This window comes from Adiantum capillus-veneris, chromosome 24, assembly GCF_014529385.1.
Source record: "Adiantum capillus-veneris isolate H3 chromosome 24, ASM1452938v2, whole genome shotgun sequence".
Taxonomy (NCBI): domain Eukaryota; kingdom Viridiplantae; phylum Streptophyta; class Polypodiopsida; order Polypodiales; family Pteridaceae; genus Adiantum; species Adiantum capillus-veneris.
The window spans coordinates 118,757,620-118,785,599 of NC_140954.1; the positions used below are offsets into that span (position 1 = coordinate 118,757,620).

At 45.6% G+C, this 27,980-nt stretch overlaps 1 protein-coding gene across 5 annotated transcripts in view; it reads left to right on the top strand.

The window, feature by feature from the left end:
* The window catches only part of LOC147427025 (K(+) efflux antiporter 2, chloroplastic-like), a 179,392-nt gene that overhangs the window by 126,881 nt on the left and 24,531 nt on the right, over positions 1-27,980 (top strand). For 2 of the 5 annotated variants that reach the window (XM_086499267.1, XM_086499265.1), the window contains exons 13-21: positions 16,134-16,283; positions 16,371-16,424; positions 16,510-16,568; positions 16,643-16,709; positions 16,786-16,962; positions 17,038-17,094; positions 17,508-17,582; positions 17,663-17,843; positions 17,930-18,018. In XM_086499267.1, coding sequence (XP_086355393.1) covers positions 16,134-16,283; positions 16,371-16,424; positions 16,510-16,568; positions 16,643-16,709; positions 16,786-16,962; positions 17,038-17,094; positions 17,508-17,582; positions 17,663-17,809 — 786 coding nt within the window. In that variant the 3' untranslated portion in view covers positions 17,810-17,843; positions 17,930-18,018. The remainder of the gene's footprint in view (positions 1-16,133; positions 16,284-16,370; positions 16,425-16,509; positions 16,569-16,642; positions 16,710-16,785; positions 16,963-17,037; positions 17,095-17,507; positions 17,583-17,662; positions 17,844-17,929; positions 18,019-27,980) is intronic. The other 3 variants (XM_086499268.1, XM_086499266.1, XM_086499269.1) reach the window with 2 other exon arrangements.

Sequence of the window (27,980 nt, forward strand, 5' to 3'; positions counted from 1 at the left end):
TGGCTTTCTATCAAGATGCAAGAGCATCTGCTCCAACTCAAAGGGGATGGATTTGATTCGGCCTAGCTATGTAGATACACATCTATCTCATGTGTTACGGTGTGCCATTAGTCAAATGCGGACATCTTCGCACTAGCTTGAGATTGAGACTGATAGATTCAGAGGGATATTAGTAGCCAACAAGACATGCCGCATATGCCACATAGAGCCATAGATGGAGATACATTATATATGTCAATGCACAATGTATAACGAGATACGGGGATCACTTTCACTGTCTATTCAGAGAAGGCTTCCGACCGTTCTCCAGAACCATGAGCTATTAGGACCAGAGATGTCTTGGATTGTATTCGTTTGAGTTACACGGACACAGAGACATGTTACCGAAGAGACCTAGAGAAAGAAAATCTCAAAGACAGATTACTCATTTCTTCACACCAGGCACTAGATAAATAGAGGAGCAGCCACCACTGCAAAGCACACAACCCAGACTCACCCGCAGTACTCTCATTTACCAACCATTGGAGTTAGGAAGATGGAGACGCCCCTGATTGAGGAGAGGAGCTTCACAACATTGACGAAGACTATTCACAACATCAACGGAGACTATAGCAGAGGATCCGAGACCGCGGATGAGGATGGACTCAGTGATCACTCATACCCACATAGTTCTAGCCGGTAGTACTTCTAGTTTCATTTTATTTTTTGTATACAGACATGGTATCGGATTCACCAGTTTGTAACGATTTAGTCTCATAGGTCATTTTGGCCTCTTGAAGAGGTTAATTATTAATATACCATTTCATCTCTCTTTGTGTGTGTGTGTGTGTCTCACACGTGCCCGCGTGCGCACACACATTTTTTGAAGTAAAGATGTAATTTACTATGGATGGGAATGTCACTTGCGTGCTTCACTTGCGCCACGTGGACATGCTTTTGCTACAGTCTGGCATCAGTCATAGTTAGCTTAGGACCTAGCCTGGCACTCTGTGAGCCTCTAGTAGGATGTGCATGCCCATGCCGGTCATAGTTGCATACCTCATTTCAGCATACAAGCATTTACCGCATGTGAACCGCCTCTTAGCTTGCATTAATTAATTAATGACCCTTCATATTCCATATCGTGGGGTTCAGCCAGAGGGTTGCCCGACCCAACTTTTTGCACCTATAAGAGCATGCCCTTTGGGCGTCAATAGAAGGCAGAAGAGGCAGAAGGAGTAGCGTCGGCAGCAGACCTCTTCTCACCTGTATCCAGCAGTACCAGCATTTTGGGATCTAAGCTCTCAGCGTTTTTCAGCCCTATAATCACCATTAGATTCCAGCCCTCAGCGTTTTCAGCAAAGCCTCGTCGTGGCTGCAGCCCTTGCCGCATTACCACCAGCGTTTTCAGATTTCAGCCATCTTCATCTTCAGCATTTTTCAGTTTTCAGCCTGTCATCGTCCTCGAGATGGCATTCAGCCGTAGCCTCGTCGTCGTCGTCGCCATCACAGTACCAAACACCAATAGTACCAAGTACCCACAGTACCTAGTCCTTAGCCTCGCAGTACCTCTCAATATCCACAGTAGGAGCCATCAGTTTTCAGCAGCACCAAGCATCAGTAGCATCAAGTACCCTTTAGCATCAGTAGCCTCAAGTACCCATCAACATCTCAGCATTTAGCATCCTTTTATCAGCATTTTTTGCAAGTACTTGCTTTGGCAACAGAGCAAGGGGGCCCTTGAGGGTGGTTGGGACGTGACATCCCGTATTCTCTCTCTCTCTCTCTCTCATTTAGTTCAATTTAGTTTCTCTTTCAAGTGAAGTGAAGTAACCATGTGTTTGTGCGGAGTACTTGATCCTAGCTAAATCCTTAAACAATTCGGCTGCACCGGACATTAGTATCAGAGCTTTGTACTTGCTTCGGCTTCGCAAACTCAAGGGAAGAACCACCAAGAACTGAAGTAGAACCAAGGACCCAAAGAATCTCTCTCAGTTTTTTTTTTCCTGAAACAAACTTCGCGTCCCTACCCCCCGACTTATTAGCGCTCTCCATGTCTTTGAATGAAGATCGACATCGGATCCACAAAAATCCAGATCTTGAGTACAAGATCTACTTGCCTTGTATGCGGATATGGGAGGAGTTGGAGAAAGGATCCCTAACCCTCTTCTGCATTCGCATTCGCATGTAGCGTGCATCCACTTCCGTCGACAAGCAACCCCTGGAAATATCTCCGAGCACCTTACCTTTCATCTTCACTCGCCATGTTTTCACGACAGGACTATTCGAGTGGTGGTACTTGCTCGCAAGGCAGAGTCAGCATCAAGGCTGGTATTCTGTGACAGTAGTAAAGGCTACCTAGTAACTTGGTTGGTCGGTGTTTACATCACAATAGTCTCTACATCCGCAGTATCCACCAGTTTGGAGGAGTTTTCATCGGGTTATGCATCCACAAGTATCAGTAGCAGTCAACATCAGAAGTACAGAAAGCATTCAAAGGTAGAAGTTCGGCAATTGTGCCTCACCTTTAACAGGGGGGATGTCACGTGCGCACTTCACTTGTGCCACGTGAACATGCTTCTGCCACAGTGTAGCGTCAGTCATAGTTAGCTTAGGACCTAGCCTGGCACTTTGTGAGCCTCTAGCAAGACGTGCATACCCAGCCCGGTCATAGTTGCATACCCTCTCTTGCAGAGTACCGCATTTCAGCATACAAGCATTTACCGTATGTGAACCGCCTCTTAGCTTGCATTAATTTAATTAATGACGCCTCATATTCCAAATCGTGGGGTCCAGCCAGAGGGCTGCCCAACCAGCTTTTGGCACCTATAAGAGCATGCCCTCGGGCATAAGTGGAAGGCAGAAGAGCCAGAAGGAATAGCATTGGCAGCAAAGCTCTTCTCAGCAGTATCCAGCAGCACCAGTGTTTTGGAATCTCATCTCTCAGCGCTTTTCAGCCCTATGATCGCCATCAGATTTCAGCCCTCGGTGTTTTCAGCATAGCCTCGTCGCAGCTGCAGCCCTTGCCGCATTACCACCAGCATTTTCAGATTTCAGCCATCTTCAACTTCAGTGATTTTCAGTTTTCAGCCCATCTTCGTCCTCGGCGATGGCATTCAGCCATAGCCTTGTCGTCATCGCCGTCACAGTACCAAGTACCAATAGTACCAAGTACCCGTAGTACCCCTGAGTATCCACAGTAGTACCTATCATTTCTCAGCAGTACCAAGCATCATTAGCATCAAGTACCCTTCAACATCAATAGCGTCAAGTACCCTTTATCATATCAACTTTTCGCATCATTGTATCAGCATTTTGTGCAAGTAATAAAGCAAGTACTTGCTTTGGCAACAGAGCAAGGTTTCCCTTGAGGGTGGTTGGGACGCGACATCCTCTCTCGACGGAGACTACAACAGAAGATTCGAGCCATACTCTCTCGACATCCAGAGTGCAGATGAGGATGGATCCTCACCATTTCTTCCATCTTTGTTTCACACACTGTTACATCCAGTTTACCGGGTACCTATTGTATCAGCTGCTACACCCACGTAGTTTTAGATTGGAGTAGTAGTAGTAGTATTTTGTTCCACTTCTAGTTCTTTTCTAGTTCTTTTGTACCCAGACATGGTATTAGATTCACTATTTTGTAACTGATTGGTCTCATAGGTCATTTTGGCCTTTTGAAGACGTTAATATAACATTTCATTTCATTTCATTTCTCTCTCTCTCTCTCTCTCTCTCTCTCTCTCTCTCTCTCTCTCTGTTTCTCCACTCTTGACCAGATTTTGACACTCGGAGCCATTATTAAGGAGGGTAGACACCATGGCAGGAGAATATATTGTAGCTTTGCGCAAAGCCTTTGATACAGTGCCACGAGCTAGACTCATACGTAGATTGCAAGACATGTGGGTGCCCACAGAGCTGATCTGGGGGATCTTAGCTTTATACAGGACAGTGGTAGGATAGGTACGCACTACGCAGGGCATGTCCGACATGGTTCACTCCACCATTGGGGTGAAGCAGGGTTGTCCCCTATCTCCGACTCTCTTTGGGATATATGTAGATGAGTTTTCAGATTATGTACATACAGAGGGTGATAGAGGTGCTGAGCTTGCAGGGACATGGATTCCGTTGCTATTATATTCTGATGATACTGTGTTGATCTTCGATTCTCCAGAAGGGATGCAACGTCATTTGGATGCATTGCATGTATTTTCACGGGACAGTGGGTTGTTTGTGAACCTTGGTAAGACCAAGGTAATGGTGTTTAACACCACGGCGCAGTGGGTAAGGAGGTTCGCCCCACCTTGACATATGGTCGAGAGACTATGGAGTATGCAGATACATACACTTATCTTGGGGCGGTTTTCATTGGTCCAGTATTTTCCATGAGGCGTGCAGTAGATACGCGATTGACCAGAGCCTATGCAGCATTGGGGAAACTTGAGAAAATATGTTCGTAGGTTCAGTTCCAGGAACCTCGGACAAAGCTTTGGCTCTTTGACACTTTGGTCACTTCGGCCATGCTGTACGGAGTGGAGATATAGGTCCCCTTAGTTGATCATCATAGGAGAGCTGGCAATACTGATGGATGGAGATGTACGGAGAAGCCCTTGGTGTCTATGATTTCTTGGATGATTAGGGCCAAGGCCTCAGTACCACATGACATTGTTAGGATGGAGCTCGTTGCTCCTCCATTGGTAGTGGAGGCACTCACCCGATCAGTTTCATTTATGCATAGCACTTGGGCTCTCCCTAAAGACAGATATGCTCGATTAGCACTAGAGTCTTCGCGACAGTTGGCATTACAGGGAGATAGATCATGTTGGTATGCATAGATGGCATCTTGGTTTCAGTTACATGGCTTTAGTATTGACCGGCTACCCCCATTTTGGTACTCTTTGGATACACCCTCCATCTCTTTCACTAGGGCAGAGATTACCAGGCTCATCAGACAGGACTTGATTCAGTTGGATACAAAGAGGACATGGATACAGCCTACACATGAGCTAGGTACGAAGATGACTTTCTATAGAGAGCATCTTCTCCAACTCACGGAGGATGGTTTTGTGATCAGACCAGGATACATGGATACTCATCTATCCCATGGGATATGATGTGCTATTGGTCAGATACGTACATCCTCACATCAGCTAGAGATCGAGACACGCAGATTTAGAGGAGTACCCGCTGAGTTCAAGATTTGTCAGGTGTGCCAAATAGAGCCAGAGACAGAGCTACATTACATATGTCACTGCCCAGTATACTATGAGATACAAGGCCGCTTTCACTGTCTATTCAGAGAGGGTTTTGGGCCACTTTCTAGAGTCATGAGATACAAAGATCATAGATCCTCGGATTATACTTACTGGAGATTTGCAAACACAGAGAGGTCCTCTTGAAGAGGGGCACAATGAGAGAGATCCATCGATAGCAGAAGATTACAGATTTCTTTCAGTCACAAACAGGGGAGTTCGAGCAGCCTCCAGAGCATAAGCCTGGCCAATCACATGCAGGATGCATAACAAGCAACCAGGGTAGTCTTGGGACAAGTGTCCCCCTTTCCCCTTTGAGAGAGAGGACTTGATAAATGCAAAAATAATTAATTAAATTACTAATTTATCATTGGACCCCTTGGGAGGTTAACCAATAGGCTTTAGGCATACCATGAGGGCAACATGAGGAGGAGCTTGACAAGTTTTCTATTTGCTTTCTTTGTACCAAGCTTGCCTTGTGCTAGGGTGTATGTGTTCTCTTTCATCCCCCTAACTTTAGGCTCGCCCCCTCTCTTGTAGGGATGGGATTTGACTTTTTGAACACTTACCCTCAAGCACCTTAGTCAGCAAGCATGACAAAGCACCTCAAGCGTAAGAGGCACTAGAGGTATACTGCTTGATCGGGCCATAGAGTTGGGGCGGTCCCGTTGCCCACGGATGAGGGGGCCCTCTGGATATCGACGTAGATTGAGACAGAGGATCCATACTATATTGGCGCGACATAGAAGCCGTCCGGGATACTGATGTATATGTATATGATGTCTCGACTGTTAGAGAGCTCCATTGTATCAGCTCACCCTTTGTATTCCCTTTGTATCAGCTTTCACCCCACCCCTACCCACTATTTTCTTTTCAGTTCTTTGTACTTTTTGTACCCAGACTTGGTATTAGATTCACCACATGTAACCTTTCGGTCTAATAGGTCATTTTGGCCTTTTGAAGACGTTAATATTACATTTCATTTCATTTCATTTTATTTCATCTCTCTCTCTCTCTCTCTCTCTCTCTCTCTCTCTCTCTCTCTCTCTCTCTCTCATTTAGTTCAATTCAGTTTCTCTTTCTAGTGAAGTGAAGTAACCTTTTGTTTGTGCGGAGTACTAGATACGAGCTAACCCGGGAAGGATATTAGCTTACTATGGAAGGTTTGAAACTTACAAGCAATAAAAGTAAATCTCATAATTTTGAAGGGAGAGGTCAAAACTGTAGTGAAGTGATTGAGATATAGAACGCTTGAAGAATTCAAAATAGTTTGCAACCACTTGATGAAACGTTTAGAGAATTGTCGAGATTTTCAATCCAAAACATCTAGAATGTTCCCCAAGAAAGGCATATTTACTTCAAGAAAGTTGAAGAGACTTAACCAAACAACTAGAAATGCTTTTGAAAATCTCTACTTGTAAAACGAGTGCAAAGGCATACAGAACAAGGTGGAAAGGTACGTAGTGTTCGGTACGTAAGGAACGTAGTAGTGAATGGTTTGAGTTATTAGGTATGTAAAATTCCAATGTCTTTTTACAAAAGCCTACAATCTAGAATACTTTAGAAGATTTGTGGTAGATTCATAAGTATCATTCCACTGTTAAAACTCCAAACCAAAATTGCCATAAAATGTAAAGTTTGAGGCTTGTGTACAATTACACGATACCGTAGACCACTTGAGACATCCACCACTAAACAATTAGAATTGAACAATATATACAAAACTTCAGTTGACCGTAAACTATCACATACAACAACACATTCGAAAAACTTTAGATCACACAATGGATTTCATACGAGACTCTATACCATCATTTTGAAACTACCAAAAACAAAATTGATCATGAAAGTGAAAAGTACCTCCGATAACATGAGACATAATCATAGTCTCATCAAAACAACAAAATCCATAAAAACATGATACATCTAATGATCACAAATAACCACTTATAAGATTACAAATTACAAAACAATTCTTCATGTGAAGTTATTACACAAGAGTCAAATGATAGTCTTCTATATATACAAGTCTATTAGGTATGTTTCTATAATCCAGTAATGAATTTTTTTCAACGTACCCATGTACAGTACGATCTGTACGTACGGATCCATGTACAGTATGTTCTGTATGGTATGAACAATCCGTACATTATATATATCCTACCTTGATACCAAATTGTGAGAGACCAAGTCAGGGTATGCGTGCAAACCCACAGTAATTAGGAAATAGTGTCATATGTAACTAAGCACCCAACACAACAAAAACTCGTAATTCTTCGAACATGAGGAAGGCTGGCAGTAGGAAAAACGCAAATTAGATATCTCCATAAAATAGAACCATCTTGGGAGTTTATTCTTCCACATGGCCGAAACAACATTCTGCCACCATATGTCTCTTTTATGCAAGGTGGCTGTAATTGGGTATACACTTCTCTAGTAGTAAACATAGAACAACTATGAAAATGTCAATCGCACAATCAATCCTCACTTGAAAGTGGAGGAATTGGGCATAAGGTACTAAGCATTTTAGAAATTGTGTAATACCGCGATGATTCGGCTCTCGCGCACCTCTCTCCCCCTTTGAATGCAGAATCATAATGCCCAGCTCAAGGGCTCTCCATTAGTATGTACAGTTGTGTGGGTTCATGGGCGTATGTCGAGGCAAGAGCCTCTTGTCCAAGTACGGGATTAGCTAATTGTCAATTCCCTGTAGGTACATGTGAGCTCTGAGAGATTTCACGCGAGAAATCTCGTCCGATTCAATGCCCTACAGGTGCGGGAGTATGAGAGCTTGCTACAGATGCGACCGGCATGGGAAATGGATCCCAAAACAGTAAATTACAGCCTGCTGTGTATTTTGCAGGTTTAGGGTTTTGACCCTAATTGATCCCTAATACCTCAAGGAGCTTCGGGGAAGTGATGGGATCGATGTACGGGTGATCTAATGCATTTTTGGGACGAAAGACGGAGAATTCAGCGTGTTGCCTGGTTTGGGAAAGTGTCCGTATGCGGCCGGGAAGTCACCTTTTGTATGGGGATTTTGTCTGTGAAGCCTCCTCCTGCGGTTATGCTGCCGAAATTGGGCTAGAGTAGGCCATTTTCAACCCGGTAAAAGTGGGACAGCTCGTAGGATCTTGCAGGTTTTCTCCCAAGTTTCATAAGAATAAAGAAATTCCGAAAGGGACGCCAGTCTTTGGGGCCTGCAGGGTTTCGATGTCTGCTTGGTAGCACTCTAGCTGCCAAGCCCTGGTTTGTTTGAAGTGTTAATTCCGGTCATAGGTTTATACATGAAGTTCCTGTGTTTCGTAAAGTTCAAGTAAAGTTTTTCAAGTAAAGAGTCGGGTGGAAGCTAAAGTCTACCGCCCTACGGGCCGGTTTCACCCTTGGTATCTATGATCTCTCGGCTGATTAGAGCCAAGGCCTCCGTGCCACACGAGATCATTAGAGTGGAGTTAGCAGCCCTCTCTATGGAGATAGAGGCGCTCACCAGTTTTGTCTCCTTTATGCACAGCTTATGGGATACTACTAGAGATAGATATGCCAGATTGGTCCTTGAGTCCTCTAGACAGTTAGCTTTATAGGGAGACACATCATGCTGGTATGCACAGATGTCATCATGGTTCCAGATACATGGCTTCAACATGGACAACTTGCCTCCCTTTCAGTACTCCCTTGATGCATTATTGCTGTCTTTTACACGAGTGTAGATTACTATTCGCCAGGACCTAACCCAATCAGACAACAGGAGGACATGTATAGAGTCAACACAGGAGTTGGGCACGAAGACGACATTCTATAGAGAGCATCTTCTCCAACTCACAAGGGATGGGTTTGTGATTAGAGCCCGCTATATGGACATACATCTATTTCATGGGTTTTGATATCCCTGCTAAATGGACACACATCTATCTCATGGGTTTCGATACGGACATCTTCACACCAGCTTGAGATTGAAACTGGTAGATTTAGAGGGATACCAGCATCGAGCCGGATATGCTGCCTATGCCCTACAGAGCCAGAGACAGAGATGCATTATATATGTCAACGCATAGTGTATTACAAGATATGAGGGTGATCTCACTGTCTATCACAGAGGGTTTAGGACCCTTCTCCAGAGTCATGAGCTATCACGACCAGAGATGTCTCGGATTGTATCTACTTGAGTTACAAAGACACATAGATTGTTTACTGAGGAGATATGGAGAGAAACAATCCCAGAGACAGATTAGTGATTTCTTCACATCAGACTAAGGACAGATAGAGGAGCAACCACCATTGCAAAGCTCAGCTCATACTCACCTTGTGGTACTCTCATTGACTAAGCATTGGAGCTAGGGAGATCGAGACGCCCGCGACTGAGGAAAGGAGCTTCACAACATTGACAGAGACTACAACAGAGGATGCGAGCCATACTATCTCGACATCCAATGAGGCACGGCGGCTTTTTGAAGAACGACAAACTTTTATACCCATTACCTCTATGGATACTTGGGGGCTATGCAACTAGTTTATAGGGAGTGCCAGCTGAGCCTTCCCTTCCGTTGCCATCAAGGCCCCGTCCTTAAGACTGTACGTTCTTTACTAAGAGCATGATACACGATGCCATTGATAGACGGCATACAGGTAGAGCACATGACCACAACGGGCTGGTTGTTGAACATTTGCGGCATGCACAAGGTACATTGGCACGTTTGTTGGCAAACATGTTTAACAAAGCTTTTGTAAAGGCTTCTCTAAGAATCGGAGTTCCAATATCATTGTGCGGATATTCAAGGTTGGGGATCCTATGCTACTGGTAAGTATCATACCATCATGATATGCCACACATTGGCTAAGCTTTATGCTTCTGTACTCAAGCACGAGCTCAGTCATTGGGTAGAGAGAGAGGGTGTAAGAGCAAGGGGTCAAGCAAGTTCCAAAAGAGGTTTTGCTACTCTTGATCACATATTCACTCTTCGAGCTATCATCTGTAGGGTCTATCGCACAGGCAACGTATCTATCGCTGCTTTGTCAACCTCCACAAAGCCTTTAACATAGTGCTTAGAGCGAGATTGATGGGCAGACTATACAATCTTTGCGTCCCAAGTGAGATTACATGGAGTATCCTTGGACTCTATGAAAGAGTAACAGGTAGAGTGTGTACACCAAAAGGCCTCTAGAAATTGTTGACTCTACCATTGGAGTGAAACAGGAATGTCCATTGTCTCCTACTCTTTTTGATATGTATATTGATGAGGTCTTAAACCATATTGACAAAGATGCAGATAGAGGTGCACTGTTATCAGGGACTTGGATACCCCTGCTGCTATATGCGGATGATCTTGTCTCATTTTGAATCACCAGAAGGGCTACAAAGCCAGTTGGATGCATTAGAGAGATATGTGATTGATAGAGACTTATCTGTGAACCTAAGCAAGACCAAGGTGATGATTTTTCATACCACAACACAATGGGTGAGGGCATTAGCGCCAATGTTTCTCTATGGCGAGGAAGAGGTAGAGTTTACGGAGAACTACACATACGTGGGGGGTTGTTTTTACCATAGTTACCCGGAACGCGGAATGGGAACGGCGACGGGCCTCCCCGCGCAACGGGGGATCGGCAAGGGGTCCGGAACGTGAACGACGTGGAACGGGAGGCATAAAAAACACCCAAATAATGCAATTATTAGCGTTATGTGTTTGAATACAAGTAGTATTAGAGTCCTTTGACTCTAATACTCACAAAAAGCATGATTTGAAGACCATTCCACTTTATTATGGCTTGATTGCATCGTGTGGTGATGCGTGGTCATAGTACATTCACAACAGACACAGTGGATGCTTGAGAGAGGCTTCACTTCTTGAGATCAAGGGAGAGAGAGCTTGAAGCCTTGAAAGTTGAGGGCAAGCCCAAGAGAGAGAGCTTGAGAGCTTGAGGCCCGAGCGCGAGGTTAGAGCTTGAGAGCAAGGAAGAGAGAGAGAGCCTTGAGGCTTGTTGCATTTGTGAAGAAAGGGGTGAGGGGGGAGCAAGTTATAAGGAAACACACACACCCAAAATCTGCCCCTTTATACTTTCTTACCATTGCTGCCGTTCCGTGCCCGTCCCCCCCCTGCCGTTCTGGTGATGCCTGGTTTGTCGGGACGCCTTGCCGTTCCGGGCACCTGCGGCTGGCCGAAACTCCGTTCCGGCGTTCTAGGCCTTGGTAGGGGCGTTCCCGGATAACTCTTGTTTTTACAGGACCCTCTTTCTTCATGAGAGAGGCGGCAATCTCCAGACTATGAGGTTATGGAGCCCTCACACATTTGGAGCAGATGTGTTCATTAGTATAGTTTCAAGAGCCCCGAACTAAGTTATGGCTAGTTGATAGTGACATCCACATTACTATATGGAATATAGATTTGGGGACCTAGTCTTGACCATCGCATGCGGTCTGGTGAAACCTCTGACGGGTGGAGAGCGATGGAGAAACCACTAGTCACTATGATCTCCAAGTTGATCCGATGTAAGGCAGCAATAGCACATGAGATTGTTAGAGCAGAATTGGCAGCTACCTCGATTGTGAATGAGGCACTTACTAGATCAGTAATGTATATGCTGGGCTTGTGGGATCTCCCATCTCATTGCTACGCCAGATTGGCCCTTGAATCATCTCACCAACTAGCTATGGGAGGCGACTACAGATGTTGGTATGCACATATGTCAGCCTGGTTTAAGCTACATGGTTTCAAAATGGATAGACTACCACCCTTTCAATACTCCTTAAATGCACCATCGCTCGCATTGACCCACATGGAGATCAGCAGGACATGGTTGAGTCCCCCTTTGGAGTTGGGGAAGAAAATGGCTTTTTATAGAGAGCATTTTCTTCATACTACCGAGGATGGTTTCATTGTACGGCGGAGATACATGGCCTCACACCTCTCGCATGGCCTCAAATGTGCAATATGCCAGCTTTGCACTTCCTCTCATCAACTGCACATAGGGACATGGAGATACACTTCAACACCCCCATAGGAGCGGATATGTGAGCTATGTGACATAGAGCCATAGACGGAGGAACACTATATATGCCGATGTCTAGTGTATTATGAGATTCGGGGACATTTCCATTGTCTCTTCGGAGATGGCTTTGGGCCTTTGTCTAGGGCGATGGATTACATTGATCAAAGATGTCTTGGGTTGTTCTTATTGGAGCTACACAAACATAGACATGACCTACTACATGGGATGAAGTGCTCCAGGCGAGGGCCCATCCAGAGGCGAGTAACAGATTACTTTCAGACCAACACTCCTCAGGTAGCAAACCACACGACATATCGTCCCATATCACGTGGGACTTTGCTCATCCGAGCTACAAAAATCAGCAGATCTCGTCGCCCACGAACTCCATACAGATTAGGTCGGCATTTTATCTACCACCCGCGTATCCAGGCTATCATTGGGAGATATAGAGCGGCTCCTATGAGGCTCTTCACAGAGCAAGATAGAGGATAGAGGACAAGGATCAAGCTCAACAGGATATTCTTATACTAGCCACTTCCTTTCCTTTTAGCTGTTTGGTCTTTTGCTTTACTACACTATCTTTTGTGTTGGACACATTGACACATCCGATGACGATGTTATGTATTGTCTCATAGGTTTTTTAGGCCTTTTGCAGACATTAATAAACATTTTATTTCATTTCTTCTCTCTCTCTCTCTCTCTCTCTCTCTCTCTCTCTCTCTCTCTCTCTCTCTCAATGGAGACCAAGAGCAACTCACCCGTGTCAAGTCTCCCTCGATGGTAACGAAAGCAACATTCATGGTCATGAAGAGGATAACTTAGGTGGAAAAAGAGATGAAAGAGTGGAAAACGGAGATGGAAGGATGGTGGAAAGAAAAGGCCAACCTCATCCAAATGGTCTTCAACGAGGGCAAGCAATGGAAAAAGGAGAAAGAAGACTTTAGGCGGAAGTCCAAGCGCTCGGCGAAGAAGTCTCAGCCCTCAAGCGAGAGCTTGCGGAAACTAGAGCAGGGAGTGGAGTTGAAGAAGGAGAAATCCAGCCCTCGATGATAAAGTCATCAAAGAACAAGTACAGAAGATCAAAGAAGAAGAGAAGCAACATGAGGTGAAGACGTCATCGTGGGTAGATGTAATCACAAAAACACAGAAGAAGGTAGATGAGGCCGAAAAATGGATAGAAGTCGCCAAGAAAGTGAAAGGGAAAGAACCAACAGCCATCCCCACTCCCACAATCATCAACATGACCCTAGAGGAAGAGCAAAGGAGGCAGGCTTGGGAATTATTGCACTATCATGATTGGACACACATTGGCATTTCTGTACATCCATACTTGAGCAGAAGCTCAGTAGATGGGCAGAGAGGAAGGGTATACAAGCAGCTGGGCAGGCAAGGTTCAGGAGAGGTTTTTCTACTCTTGACCACATTCTGACACTCAGAGCCATTATTGAGGAGGCAGATCACATGGCAGACGGATCTATTGTAGCTTTGTAGACTTCCCCAAAGCATTTGACACAGTGCCCAGAGCTAGATTGATGTATAGACTACAGGAGATGGGAGCACCCTTAGAGCTGATTTGGCGGATCAAGGCATTATATATGTTAGTAGTGGGGCATGTACGCACTCCATAGGGGTTATCTACATTAGTTCACTCCACTTTCGGGGTGAAGCATGGTTGCCCGCTCTCTCCTACTCTATTTGGTATGTATGTGGATGAGGTTTCTGACTATACTGAGAGAGAGGGTAATAGAGGTGCACAGCTGGCAAGGACATGGATTCCACTATTGTTATATGCTGATGATATTGTGTTGATCTTCGACTCTCCGGAGGGGATGCACCGTCACTTGGATGCTTTGCATAAGTTTGCTCTTGATAGTGCTTTGTCTGTCAACCTTGGTAAAACCATGGTTATGGTGTTTAACACCACCTCACTGTGGACCAGGAGATCAGCCATGAGACAGTGGAGTATACAGATGCTTACACCTACCTTGGGGTGGTCTTTAGTGGACCCGCGTTTTCATCGAGGAGACTAGACTGACCAGAGCACATGTAGCATTGGGTGGATTGGAGAGAATGTGTTCACAGATTTAGTTGCAGAAGCCTCGGACAAAGCTTTGGCTTTTTGGCACTCTGGTGGCTTCCGCATTGCTTTACGGAGTTCAGATACGGGGGCCTTCATTGGACCATCACGGGAGGTCGGGTCGCACTGATGGATGGGGAGACATGAAGAAGCCTCTAATCTCTATGATCTTGCGTGCCAAGGCTTCAGTACCACATGACATTATTCAAGCAGAGCTAGCTGCCCCCCACTAGTGGTTGAGGCGCTTACGAGATCAGTCTCCTTTATACACCGCTTGTCGGACCTCCCTAGAGACAGATATGCCCGCCTAGCACTTGAGTCCTCTCGATAGTTAGCTATGCAGAGAGATGAAGCATGCTGGTATGGGGAGATGACATCAAGGTTTCAGGTACATGGGTTCTACATGGACAGATTGCGCCCTATCTGACTCTTACACAGTCTGAGATCACTAGTCTCAGATGCCAGGACCTGACTCAACTAGATACCACGAGGATTTGGATACAACCCGCACAGGAGTTGGGCACGAAGATGGCTTTCTATAGAGCGCATCTTCTCCAGCCTACTGAGGATGGTTTTGTGACGAGGCCCATATACATGGACACCCACTTATCTCATGGGATACGATGTGCTATTGGCCAGATACGCACATCTTCACACCAGCTTCGGATCTAGAATGGTAGATACGGCCGAGTACCAGCAGAGGCTAGGACATGTCCCCTATGTCACATGGAGCTTGAGACAGAGTTTCACTACACATGCCACTACCCAGTTTACTATGAGATACGAGGCCGCTTTCATTCCTTGTTTAGAGAGGGCTTTGGACCACTCTCTAGAGTCATGGGGTATGAGGACCATAGATGTTTTTGCTCAAGTTGCGCAAACACAGAGAGAGCGTGATGAGAGGAGAGGCTAGCCAGTCTCACAGAGGATCACAGACTTCTGTAGATTGGACACTGGGCAGACGGAGGAGCGGCTATCACAGCAGAGCTCACACTCTCCTCACACCAGAGGCACGTTGATCGATCGAGTGACTGAGCTAGGTGCCCACGACTGCGGAGGACTACATAGCAGTGACAGAGGCTGCATCAAAGGAATTGGATCACTTTGGGTCGACATGCACGATGCTCGGTCAGACTACTGACCATGGAGGAGATTGATGAGATCCGCCATCGAGCGATGATGGATCTCTTGTGATTTAGCTCTTTTGAGCATTGTACACCTTGCTCATCTTGTACCAGCCTTTGTATCAGCTCCCACCCATTATATCCCCACACACACACCCAAATTGTGTTGTATTAGTCTCCAGTCACTACTTTCACCCCCCTATTCATATCCTACACAGTTCCAGCTAGCTGCTTAGTTCACATCTAGCAGTTAAGATTTTAGTTTTTCACTTTACCTCATTTTATTTTTGTACCCAGACATTGTATTATATCCACCAAGATTCATTTCATCTCTCTCTCTCTCTCTCTCTCTCTCTCTCTCTCTCTCTCTCTCTCTCTCTCTCTCTCTCTCTCTCTCGTTGTGTGTGAACAAAATTTCTCCGTCTGTCTTTACGCGTGTGCACATTCATCTCCCGAGCTTTATTTCCCTTACTGTTGGCCCTTCGAAACCTTTCTCCTCCTCAAACTATAGCATCAAAATCAGGGGCATTGATGTCAGTTGATCCATCAAGGTCAAAATGCAAGAGTGTTGTCAGCAGACCCAATCCTTAATAGCTATTTAGAAGGCATCGATAAGCCAAAACTTTCATGGTTGTCAGGAAGAGCTTGTTTTAGTTTGTTGAAATAAAAAGAGCTGCCGTATTCATGAATGTTGTTGTTTGGCTTCCTTCGCAGAAAATCATGACCTCAAGTATGTCTTCTTTACTGTATCTGGTTGTGGGTTTATCCATGGCCCTCACTCCTTGGTTAGGGGCTTTGGGACAAATTATTTCTTCCCAGTTTGAACAACAGGATGTACGAAGTTTGCTTCCAGCAGAAACAGAGGTAAAGTTATCATGCCCTTACCTTGGAAAAGCATATCTGCTGCTAGTGGTAAATAGCTAAGGCCTATGTATATTCTTGAATGTGCAGACAGATGATTTGCAAGATCACATCATAATTTGTGGGTATGGTAGGGTTGGGCAGGTGAGGTGGAAGCACACATGGTTCATTTAAGAATATACTAGACTAGAAGTTCAATTGTTGGCTTATGTGCTTACTGATGTTACAGATTATCGCTCAGCTCTTGTCCGATCGTTTGATTCCTTTTGTTGCTTTAGACGTTAGAAGGTAAGCGTACTGTTTGTATGGAATGAGGAGGAGACACAACTTTTTTGAGATCAACAAGTATTTGCATTTTGTAGTGAAAGAGTTAGTGCCGGTCGAGCGTTGGATCTTCCTGTATATTTTGGAGATGCAGGCAGTAAAGAGGTGGAATACCTGCTCTCAGGTTTTGTGACAAGTGATTTTGTTCAAGATGATGTTGATTGTTCTCTGTGCTTTGTAGGTGCTTCACAAAATTGGTGCAGAGAGAGCATCATCTGCAGTAATCGCTCTTGATACACCAGGTGCAAATTTCCGTGCAGTTTGGACACTCACTAAACATTTTCCTAAGGTGAAGACATTTGTCCGTGCTCATGATGTCGAGCATGGAATCAACCTAGAAAAAGCAGGGGCCACAGCTGTACGTTTCATGCTCAAAGTAACTTGTAAGCTCTCTGTACCTAGTTCATTCTTGACATTTGCCCTGCTTTGGTAGGTTATACCTGAAACATTGGAGCCTAGCTTGCAGCTGGCTGCAGCAGTCCTTGCCCAGGTAAATGCTTGTTTGCTTAGCGAAATGGTTCATCAATAACAAGCGTTTCTTACATATGAAGCTTGTTTCACCTGTCAAAGTATGTGGTGCTACTTTAACAAATTAGCAATAACAGTATTCTTCATAGACCCAGCAAGAACATTGAATCAATTAAAAGCGTGAGTGTCTTGTCCCATCCCGAGTAAACAAAATGATTGATTATACATGCATGCGGTTACTTTTATCACTTGCTATTATTCAAACTTTCTATGGCATAGCTTTAGGTGCTGGCCTATCATGAATTCAAACTAGATATATGCCAGGATGTGGCTCCTGTAGGGAGCATGGAGTATTGATAATGATTGGCATCAGTTGATGTATCTTGCATAAATATCAGAGACCTGGTCTTTATTTGTGCAAGTATTGTCTTGCAGGCTAAGCTGCCGGCAACAGAAATAGCGGCTACAATTGACGAGTTCAGATCCAGGCACATGTCTGAGCTCACAGAGGTATGTCGTCTCTAACATTCTGATTTTTACAATGCTTATAGCTAGTAAAACCAGATGAAAAAAAGTGACTTGTTTTCCAGCTTTGTGAGATAAGTGGGTCGTGTCTTGGATATGGATATTCACGCACAATTAGCAAACCGAAATTACCAATGGAACCTTCTGTGAAAGCGAAGGCAGATGATGATGTTGCTGGTGAGCCGTGGCAGGAGGCCCTTGTAGTTCCTTGAAACAGTTTTCTACATCAAGCTGTTATTATTGATGGTGGGGACTTGAGCTGTAAATATGGACATCACATGTATTTGTGGATTCATCTTCTGGTGCTTAGCATCAATTTTCCTTTGTTGAAGGAGCTTCATAGGGTGGAGAGGCTTCATAGAGGAACCACAGCATGGAGGACCAGTTAGTCATGCAAGGATGACATGATTGGAATGGGCAGGTTGTCTCTTATCTATAATTAAATGTCACCTGCAGAACATTCCAACGTACAAAATTCAAATTCTTTTTGGCTTGCATGCCTATTATCTATGTGATGCCTGCGTTACTTTTCCTTTGTCTTCCTTTCTCTCCTAAAGCTCTCTCCCGCTGCCCCTGCCCGCACCCCTGCTCCCTCTGTCCCTGCCCCCGCCCTCTGCTCTCCTGCCCCCCCTGCATCCGCCCTCTGCTCTCTCTCGTGCTCTACCCAACCCAGTCTAACCTAGCGCGTAGAGAGAGAAAGAGGGGGAAAAAGGGGCCTAGAGAGAGAAAGAGGAAAAAGGGACGTAGAGAGAGAAAGAGGGGAAAAATGGCGTAGAGAGAGAAAGAGGGGAGAAATTGCGTAGAGAGAGAGAAAGAGAGGAAAATGTTGCATAGAGAGAGAAAGAGGGCAGAGCGTAGAGAGAGAGAGAGAGGTGAGAAGCGTAGAGAGAGAGAGAGAGTTTGCGAGCGTAGAGAGAGAAAGAGAGGTTTACAAAAAAAAAAAAAAAAACCTCGTGGGTAAATGTCATCACAAAGACCCAACAAAAAGCAGAAAAGGCCGAAAAATGGATCGAGATTGTCAAGAAAGGGAAAGGCAAGGAAATAACCCCTTCCCCACACTAACCATCATCAACTTGACACTAGAAGAGGAGCAAAGGAGACATGTGCGGTCCTTACACATAAGGATATGTGGCCTCAAAGACCAAGATAATGTGGATGAAGAGGTGAAAGAACTCATGACTTTGGTGGGGGTCAACGAGCAGACGCATACGAGGCGTGGAGAGTGGGCACCAAGAAAAGCGGGAACGGCAGAAAAACCTGGAAGGAAAGGATTCTCCGCTTCCCCTCCATGGAAGCGAAGGACTTCTTGAAGAAGAGACCGACTCTAAAGAAGACTGGCATCTTTCTTGGAGATGACCTCACCCTCTCGTAGATTGCTCATATGCAAGAAGTAATGCCGGAAATTAGAGCAGCAAGGGAAAAGGGGAAGATTGCTTTTGGAGCGATGTCCCGCATGACGGTGCGAGACCTATGGGACCACACTAAAGATGGCAACCTGGAATTGTATTGGGTCACTTCGTCTTGATGTAGGAGCCTTTGATGATAGCTTCACAAGGAGAGACATCATCTTGTACTCTGAGACGCATCAAGCCCCTAGGCAATTGAAACGAACGAGGAGATAGGATCTCCCGGCCACACAGGCCGCCTACAGATGCGCGTCGGACGAACCACCCGACCATAGCCACCATCCGGCAGCTCCCCCGTGCTGGGGCCAGCGTCCGAGGACGTAGGCGTGCACCTGTAAGACCGAGCGTCCCATACCACCCGGCCTCACCTCCTCGAGGTGACCTCGTGCACTCCTAGCCTCGCAGGCTAACCACTGGCACTCTGCTAGTGGGGTCGATAACTGTAAATGAGGCCTTGGCCTCCCTTTTATAATAATGGCCGGCCACACTGGCCGCGTTCACACTACGTCCGCCCGGACACTAGACGCCCATCCCGACGGCATCTGGGCTAGATCCCCTCTCTTGTGAGCAGGACATAACATACTTCCCCCCTTAAGAACCATTGATGTCCTCATCAATGAAGTGGGGATACCAAGCCTTCAAAGCTCTAACAGGTTCCCAAGTAGCAAACTTTTCAGATTGACCCTTCCATTTAATTAAGTACTCGTCATAAGCCTTTTGGCGAGAATGACGGATACGATGATCCAAAACTGCTTCTGGTTCTCGAGGAATATACTCAGTTTGCATATCTTGCCATCCATTTTCCTCGATAGGCATGACAACATCAGCTTCGCCCAATTTCACTTTAAGGCGGCTGACATGAAACACTGGATGTACACTAACATCCGAAGGAAGAGCCAGTTTATAGGCAACTTGGCCAATTTTCTTTGTGATCAAGAACGGACCACAATATCTAGCTAAAAGCTTATAATGCTTTTCTGTTCGCATAGTCTTGGAATCCTTGGGTATCTTGAGATAAACCCATTGTCCCACATCTAGAGTCCTTGGAGACCTCTTTTGATTAGCATAAGTAGTGACTCGGTCACGAGCTGTTCTTATACTATGCTTGGCTAATTCGAGCATTTCCTGCATGTCATATAGGAAATCACGAGCTTGGCGTTCCTTGACTTTCTCTAAGCCAATAGCAATCGGGGATTTAGGCTCAAATCCATACATCAGCATGAACGGGCTAAATCAAGTAGCAGAATGCTTGCTACTATTATAGGCAAACTCTAACTGTGGAAGATACCTTTCCCAGTCAGATTGCCTATGAGAGACATAGGCTCTCAACATGTCCTCTAACGTCTGATTCATCCTCTCAGTTTGTCCGTCGGACTCAGGATGGTCAGAAAACGACATACTCAACTTCGTCTGAAGATGAGCGAACACGTCTCGCCAAAACCGGCCAGTGAACTTAGTATCTCGATCATTGACGATATCTTCTGGGAGACCATACAGCTTATAAAGCTGATCGACAAATAAAACCGCCAACTCATGTCCTTTTACTGTCGACTTCATTGGTATAAACTTTGCCATTTTTGTGAGTCTATCAACCACAACCCAAATAGCGTCATTGCCCCGACTAGTATTAGGCAAACCAACGATGAAGTCCATGGAAATACTCTGCCACTTGGCATCTGGGATTTCCAATGGATGTAACAGGCCAGCTTTCCTAAGGCGCTCTGCCTTATTGACCTGACACTGAGCGCATCTCTTCACATAGCTCTCTATGTAAGAGCGCATTCTTGGCCAATAGAAATATTGCTTGACCAAAGCCAAAGTTCTTTGGATGCATGGGTGTCCAGCGCTAGGAACATCGTGGCATTCGCACAAAATCCTTTGTCGAATCTCATTGATTTCCGGCACGCAGACTTTACCATTTCTAAACAATAGTCCACCTCTAATGGAATATTGTCGCTGTCTCATCTCTCCAGCACGACTCACTTGGGTCTCCGGACCACCCAAGCCTGTATGCGAGTCATGCCCCACTGTGACCTCGTTCCATATCTTGCCAAAATGGCCATCGGAACGACATAGCCCTCGGAGAGGGAGATAGAAATCCGTCGAGATTTCAGTCATAGACAAGGCATTGACCTCAGGAATCCCGCTGAGTGCATCGGCAACTCGATTGGTTGATCCTTTTCTATAACGGATCTCAAAGTCAAACTCTTGCATAAGCTTAACCCATCTAGCCTTCCGGCCTCTGAGATCACCCTCATCACAGATATAGCGCAAGGAGTGATGATCTGTCCATGCAACAAACTTAGAGCCATACAAGTAGTGCCGCCATTTCCTCAGGGCGTGGACAACGGCGTAAAGCTCCTTCTCGTATGTTGGATAACGCATCTCAACGTCAGAAAGCTTCTTACTTTCAAACGCAACAGGACGTTCATCTTGGTATAACGCCGCACTAATAGCATAATCGCTAGCATTCGTTTCAACCACAAACGGTTTGCTAGGATCCACAATGTGCAATATTGGCGCAGTAGTCACCAAGTGCTTTAGTGTCCGAAAGCTCTCGTCGAGACGCTCATTCCAGACAACAGGGGGATTACCTTTATGACGAGGACCCGAAGTCTTCGGCCCTTTCACCCCTCCTTTCAAAAGTTGCGTAAGCGGAGCAGCAACTTTAGAATAAACTTGCGAAAGAATCTAGTAAAGCCTAAGAAGGACTTTACTTGGCGTACATTCTTCAGAATGGGCCAATTTCGCACTTTATCTAACTTTTCAGGGTCAACGTGAATTCCATCGCGAGTAATGATGTGACCCAAGTACAGAGCTCTTTCTTAAAGAATTCACACTTAGAAGCCTTAGCGTAAAGCTTTCTTCTCAGTACTTCGAGAACAGTACGTATATGCACTAGGTGCTCAGACAAACTTTGGCTGTAGATCAAGATATCATCGAGAAATACAACAACGAAGTTGCCTAAAAATGGTCTCAGCAGATCATTCATCATCTGCTGAAACGTAGCTGGAGCATTGGTCAAACCAAAAGGCAAGACCAAAAACTGGTAGTGACCATAACGCGTATGGAAGCCTGTCTTAGGAATATCTTCCAGTTTGATCCGTAGCTGATGATAGCCTGATCGCAGGTCTATCTTCGTAAAATACAACGCTCCATGGAGCCAATCTATCAGATCGTCCATGCGCGGGAGTGGATACTTATTCTTAACAGTGAGCTTATTCAAGCCCTTGTAATCCACGCAGAAGCGCATAGTGTTATCCTTCTTTCGAGAAAGTAGCACTGGCGCTCCCCACGGGGATTTGCTAGGCCGAACAAAACCCCTGTCGAGATAATCCTTCAGCTGTCGTTGAATCTTGTCCTCAATTTTACTAAACCGATAGGATTGCTTTGAGAAGGGCTGACTACCAGCCACCAACTCAATGCCATGATCTACTCCTTTGAAAGGCGGCAAGCCAAGAGGTAGATCATCAGGAAAAACATCCTTGGAATCACTCATGATTTCTCGGATAAGGTTGGATTCGTCGGAATCCCCAGGTTCAACAGAAGAACATGAAACATTTTTACGAAATTTAGTGACAGAAGTACCAAGCACTAATAAATCAAACCAAGCAGATGGTACACATTGATAAAAGTCAACATCAGAAGACTTTATTTCTTTATACATTTCCAAAGCAGTAACAATTGGTATTGCAAAACCATTACTTACAGACTTCTGATTACAAAGCGACACAGATACATGAGGCATGTTCTGTTTAACAAAAACAAGAGAGTGATGTACATAGTCTATATACAATGAGTTTTGTTTATCATAAAACCATGGAATTCCTAAAATAACATCTGCTTTGTACAGGCGCATGATGTGGAAATCCAGGTTCTCTTTGTAATCAGCCAGCTCGAGCGACAAGTTTGGAACGATCCGATTCCATACATCCGTATCCACGCCACGAGCCATCTTCACGCAATACTCATAGTCACTGTCCTGCGTCCGCAGGTTCAGTTTCTGCACCAATTTTGCATCCACAAAATTGTGTGAGTTTCCATTATCAAGGAGTACGGTCACGTCGTGACCATTGATCTTCCCGGGGAAACGGAGATGATCGTGCTTACCAAACACTTTGGTGCTAAAAGTACAATTTGTGCATGAACTGTGCGCTAAATGATGGATTTCAACTTGAACAATATCAGAGTTACTTGAGATCTCGTGAATTTGAACCGAAGGACGGCCTTACGGTTTCTGCATCTTCTTCTTTTTAGGGCAATCCTTGATTTGGTGACCCGTCTGGCCACATCCGAAGCAAGCCCCCTTCTTCACTGCATCAGCAACTGAAGCGTTTCTGGCTTTCTTCTTTTCCTGAGAAGATCTCGGCGGTGATTTGGACTTATGCTGGAATCGGGGTCGCTTCCTCGAAGCACCCTCACCGGATTGATGGTCTGCAGTTCTCTTCTTCTCATAATTCGCTCCATTTATCAAATGGAACGTCCTGGCCTTTGCCACTGCATCCTCGACATCAATCGGGGCTTTGTCCTTGATTAAGGCCCAACGGTAATCTTCATGTAACCCCAGCAAGTACATGTGCACGGCGTGTGTAGAATCCACCTTGCAGAAGGTGAACTTGTATATTTATCAAAAGACAGAGTTTTCATTGAAAGACTCTGCAGTTTGGCATAAGCTTTCAAAGGGTCCATTTTGGCGAAATCCCTCTTGAATTTCACGCAAAAGTCAGCCCACGTCGTAGGCTTCTCTGTCATATCACGCCACCAGGTAAGTGCCTTGCTGCGCAGATAGAGAGGAATCGTCTGAATCCTCCATTCATCATGCTCCCCATGGAGATCAAAGTATGTGGTCCACTGGTGCAGTCAGTTATTCACAGCCAATTCCGTACACTCTTTCTCTTCACCTGAGAAATTTGTAGTTTTATACGGAATTGTGGCAGTCGGACCACCCTGCGAACGCCCAAAAGCAGCAATCTGTGTCCGCAAATGCTGGAGATGGATTTCGCCCTCGGAAATACGCGCAGTCGTCGACTGAGCCATATTTTCGAGAGTAGAAAGTCGGGAACTAAACTCTTGTACGACCCCTTCGAGAGAGGCCAAGCAAAGGTTCGTCTGAACATTCGCGTTTTCCAGAGCGGTAACACGTTGGTCGAAACTCTGGAAAGTGCTTGTAATCCATGTGTAGAGAGCATGCGTGAATGGAATTTGAATGTTACGTGGCGCATCATCACGCTGCACATCCGAGCTGGAGGAATCCATGGCGAAGTGCGTGAAAAAATTGGAAAGTTCACGTGAAACCGAGCCTTTTCTGCACTTTTCGATCGCGAATAGTTGAAGTTGCGAAGAGCTCCACGCGTCGGCGTGAGCGCCTGAAGGTGAGCAGGTGATGGCGGGAGCGCGGAAGCGCGAGAGCGCGAGCAGGTGAGAGAGAGTAGGCTTTGGAGGTGAGCAGAAGAACAAGTTTGAGGTTTCTGTAAACTCTGCAGGGTTGTATAAGTGGGCTTTTAATAAATTGCAGGTTTCATACCTTGTTAGAAAAAAAACCCCAAAGTGCCCTGGGCACCCCTTAAAAAAAAGGTCAAGTTATTAAACATATGGCGCTGAAATCCAACTCAAGGCCAGCGTTAAAAAAAAAAATTGACGAATGCTGCAAATATCGCCAGCGTTGGAATCCAAGAATTGGATGCGTGGAAAAAAAAAAGAGTCCGTGCACTCAGCATGCATGCGCGTGCCCCTCACGCTCAGCAGCGGCAGGCTGGAGCCCAAGTCCCTTGCAGAATTCCATCCCAACTTGATGCCAAGGCATACATACAGAGAGAGGTATGTGTCTCTCTCTCTCTCTCTCTCTCTAAGTTGACAGAGTAACGCTTTCTCTGTCTGTGAAAGGTCTGGTTCTAAAAAAAAAACCCAATAAAAGCGTTAACAGAGCACTGAATTCAGAAAATCAGTAAATATATAAATGAGACCCTGATTTTCACCACAAAATCAGTCATAGCAGTAAAAATTCAGCGATTTTCAGCACTTCCGCGTGTCAGACTGCTGAATTTTATATAAAGAAGTTAGCAACCCCTTAAATTTCACCTGCACACGAGCTTATGAGAAGAAAATAATCAATTAAATAGTTAATTCATCAAAAATTACATAAAAACAGTGATTATCCGACTCGAACCAACCCGTAGGTGTGCACACGGTCCTTCGTGCAGCCAAGCCGGCTCTGATACCATGAAACGAACAAGGAGATAGGATCTCCCGGCCACACAGACCGCCTACAGATGCGCGTCGGTCGAACCACCCGACCAAAGCCACCATCTGGAAGCTCCCCCGTGCATGGGCCAACGTCCGAGGACGTAGGCGTGCACTTGTAAGACCGAGCGTCCCATACCACCCGGCCTCACCTCCTCGAGGTGACCTTGCACACTCCTAGCCTCGCAGGCTAACCACTGGCACTCTGCCAGTGGGGTCGATAACTGTAAATGAGGCCTTGGCCTCCCTTTTATAATAATGGCCGGCTACATTGGCTGGGCTCACACTACGTCTACCCGGACACTGGACGCCCATCCCAACGGCATCTGGGCTAGATCCCCTCTTCTGTGTGCGGGACATAACAACAATCCATGCCACAGGTGAGCGGATATATATGGGAGACAACCTGCAGCCAAGAGACCAGATCGGAACTTGAGGACGAGGCTCAGGGGGAGTGGTAGTTTTATTCAGACAGGAGTTGCAGCCATTGATATATATAGCGCGCAAGGATGAGCATGCTAGGTACATGTGGGTGAGGCTCAGGGCTGAGACGGACAGATACCTCTACATTGCTATCTGTTACTTTCCTCCTAGTACGTCAGTATATGCATCACCTAGGGGACAATCCGCCTTCGCTATTGGATAATGGATATGGGAGTTTTCTAAGGATGGTGACATTATCATACTAGGGGTTTTCAATGCTAGGATTGCCCACCACCAGACAATATTTTATGATACTTCCAAGGAAATGCTTAAGGAGCTGGACGTTACAGAGATGGGTCTATCCAGATTATCACAAGATGAGGAATACACTGAATATGGCAGATACTTGATAGATATGGGAACCGCACATAGATTGGCCATTTTGAATGGCCTACAAAGATTTTCGACAGCTGGAGGTTTTACTTGCTTTCCACACGGACATGGTGCCAACACAATAGATTATGTTATGGCCCAGCCAGATCTCATTCCATTCTTTCAAGATTTCATGGTGGGCACTAGGCCAGTTGGAGTAGCAGTTGATCATACTATCTTGTCCTTCACCTTGACGTTTCAGTTCAGCACAACTCCATTAGGAGAGGTCCCTACACACATCCGGTATACCTTCATGAGGGAGGCGGACTCTGTGTATATGGATGAGATATACAAGAAGCTATGCACTTAGGAGCCAGGACCCCCACTACATGAACTCACTCAGATACTGACAGAGACGCTCCATGATGCAGCATCAGAAGCATACCCCCGCAGCCAGCCTACACGGAGACAATCTGGAAAAATGCCCTAGAACAGTTGGTATGATGAGGAGTGTAGAGAGATGAGGATCAAGTTATAGAGGGAAGTGCTCATGGGTATTACCACACAGACAGTCACGGATTATCTTTCGCCGCCTAGTGTGACGAAAGAAAAGGGCTTATTTATCCCAGCTAGAGCAGGATCTCTATCAATTATTTATAAGTTAAGACTCAGGCGAAGCATGGAGGCTATTCCACGAACATTCACCACCACAAGCGATCACCTCCACTGAGACATGGAGGGAATATGCAACATCTCTCTACACAGCATTAGGACAACCACCTCTACCGGACCCACTAGAGTCATGCCCGGAGACATGTTCTTTCTTTACTGCCGAGAGGGTAAGGAAAGCTATTGACAGGATGAAGACAAGGAGAGCACATGATCATGATGGTCTGGTAGCAGAGCACTTCATCCATGCCAGAGATATGCTTGCAGAGCTCTTGGCTATGATGTTTAATCGAGCCATGTATGAAGGCTTCCCTGAGACTTGGAGTATGTCCACGATTGTGCCTATTTTCAAGTCAGGAGATCCCATGATTCTCGGAAATTATTGCACCATCATGGTTGGTCACACATTAGCTAGGCTGTATGTATCCATTCTTGAACAGGAGCTGAGTAGATGGGCAGAGCGAGAGGGCATAAGAGCACCAGGGCAAGCAGGTTTCAGGAGAGGTTTCTCCACTCTTGACGAGATTCTGACACTCAGAGCTATTATTGAGGAGGGTAGACACCATGGCAAGAGGATCTATTGTAGCTTTGTGGATTTCCACAAAGCTTTTGACAGAGTGCCGAGAGCCAGACTTATACGCAGAGTACAGGACATGGGTGTGCCTACAGATCTGATTTGGGGGATTCTGCCTCTATATAGGACAGTGATGGGGCGGGTACGCACCATCGAGGGAATGTTTGACATGGTCCTCTCCACTATTGGAGTAAAGCAGGGATGCACCCTATCCCCGACTCTTTTTGGGATGTATGTGGATGAGTTTTCGGACTATGTAGAGTGTGAGGGGGGCTCAGCTAGCAGGGACATGGGGGCTCAGTCAGTAGGGACATGGATTCCGCTATTACTATATACTGATGATATTGTGCTGATTTCTGACTCTCCAGAGGGGATGCAGCGTCATTTGGATGCTCTGCATACATTTGCTCGTGACAGTGGATTGTCTCTTAATCTGGGGAAAACCAAGGTTATGGTGTTCAACACCACACCACAGTGGTCAGGAGGTCGTCACCCACATTTATGTATGGCCAGGAGACTGTGGAGTACATAGATGCATACACTTATCTTGGGGTAGCCTTCGAAGTTCGGTGGACCGGTGTTTTCACTAAGGAGAGCATTAGAGACTAGACTGACGAGAGCATATGCAACTTTGGGAGGACTGGAGAGGATGTGTCCGCAGGTTCAGTTTCAAGAACCGCGAAAAAAGCTTTGGCTTTT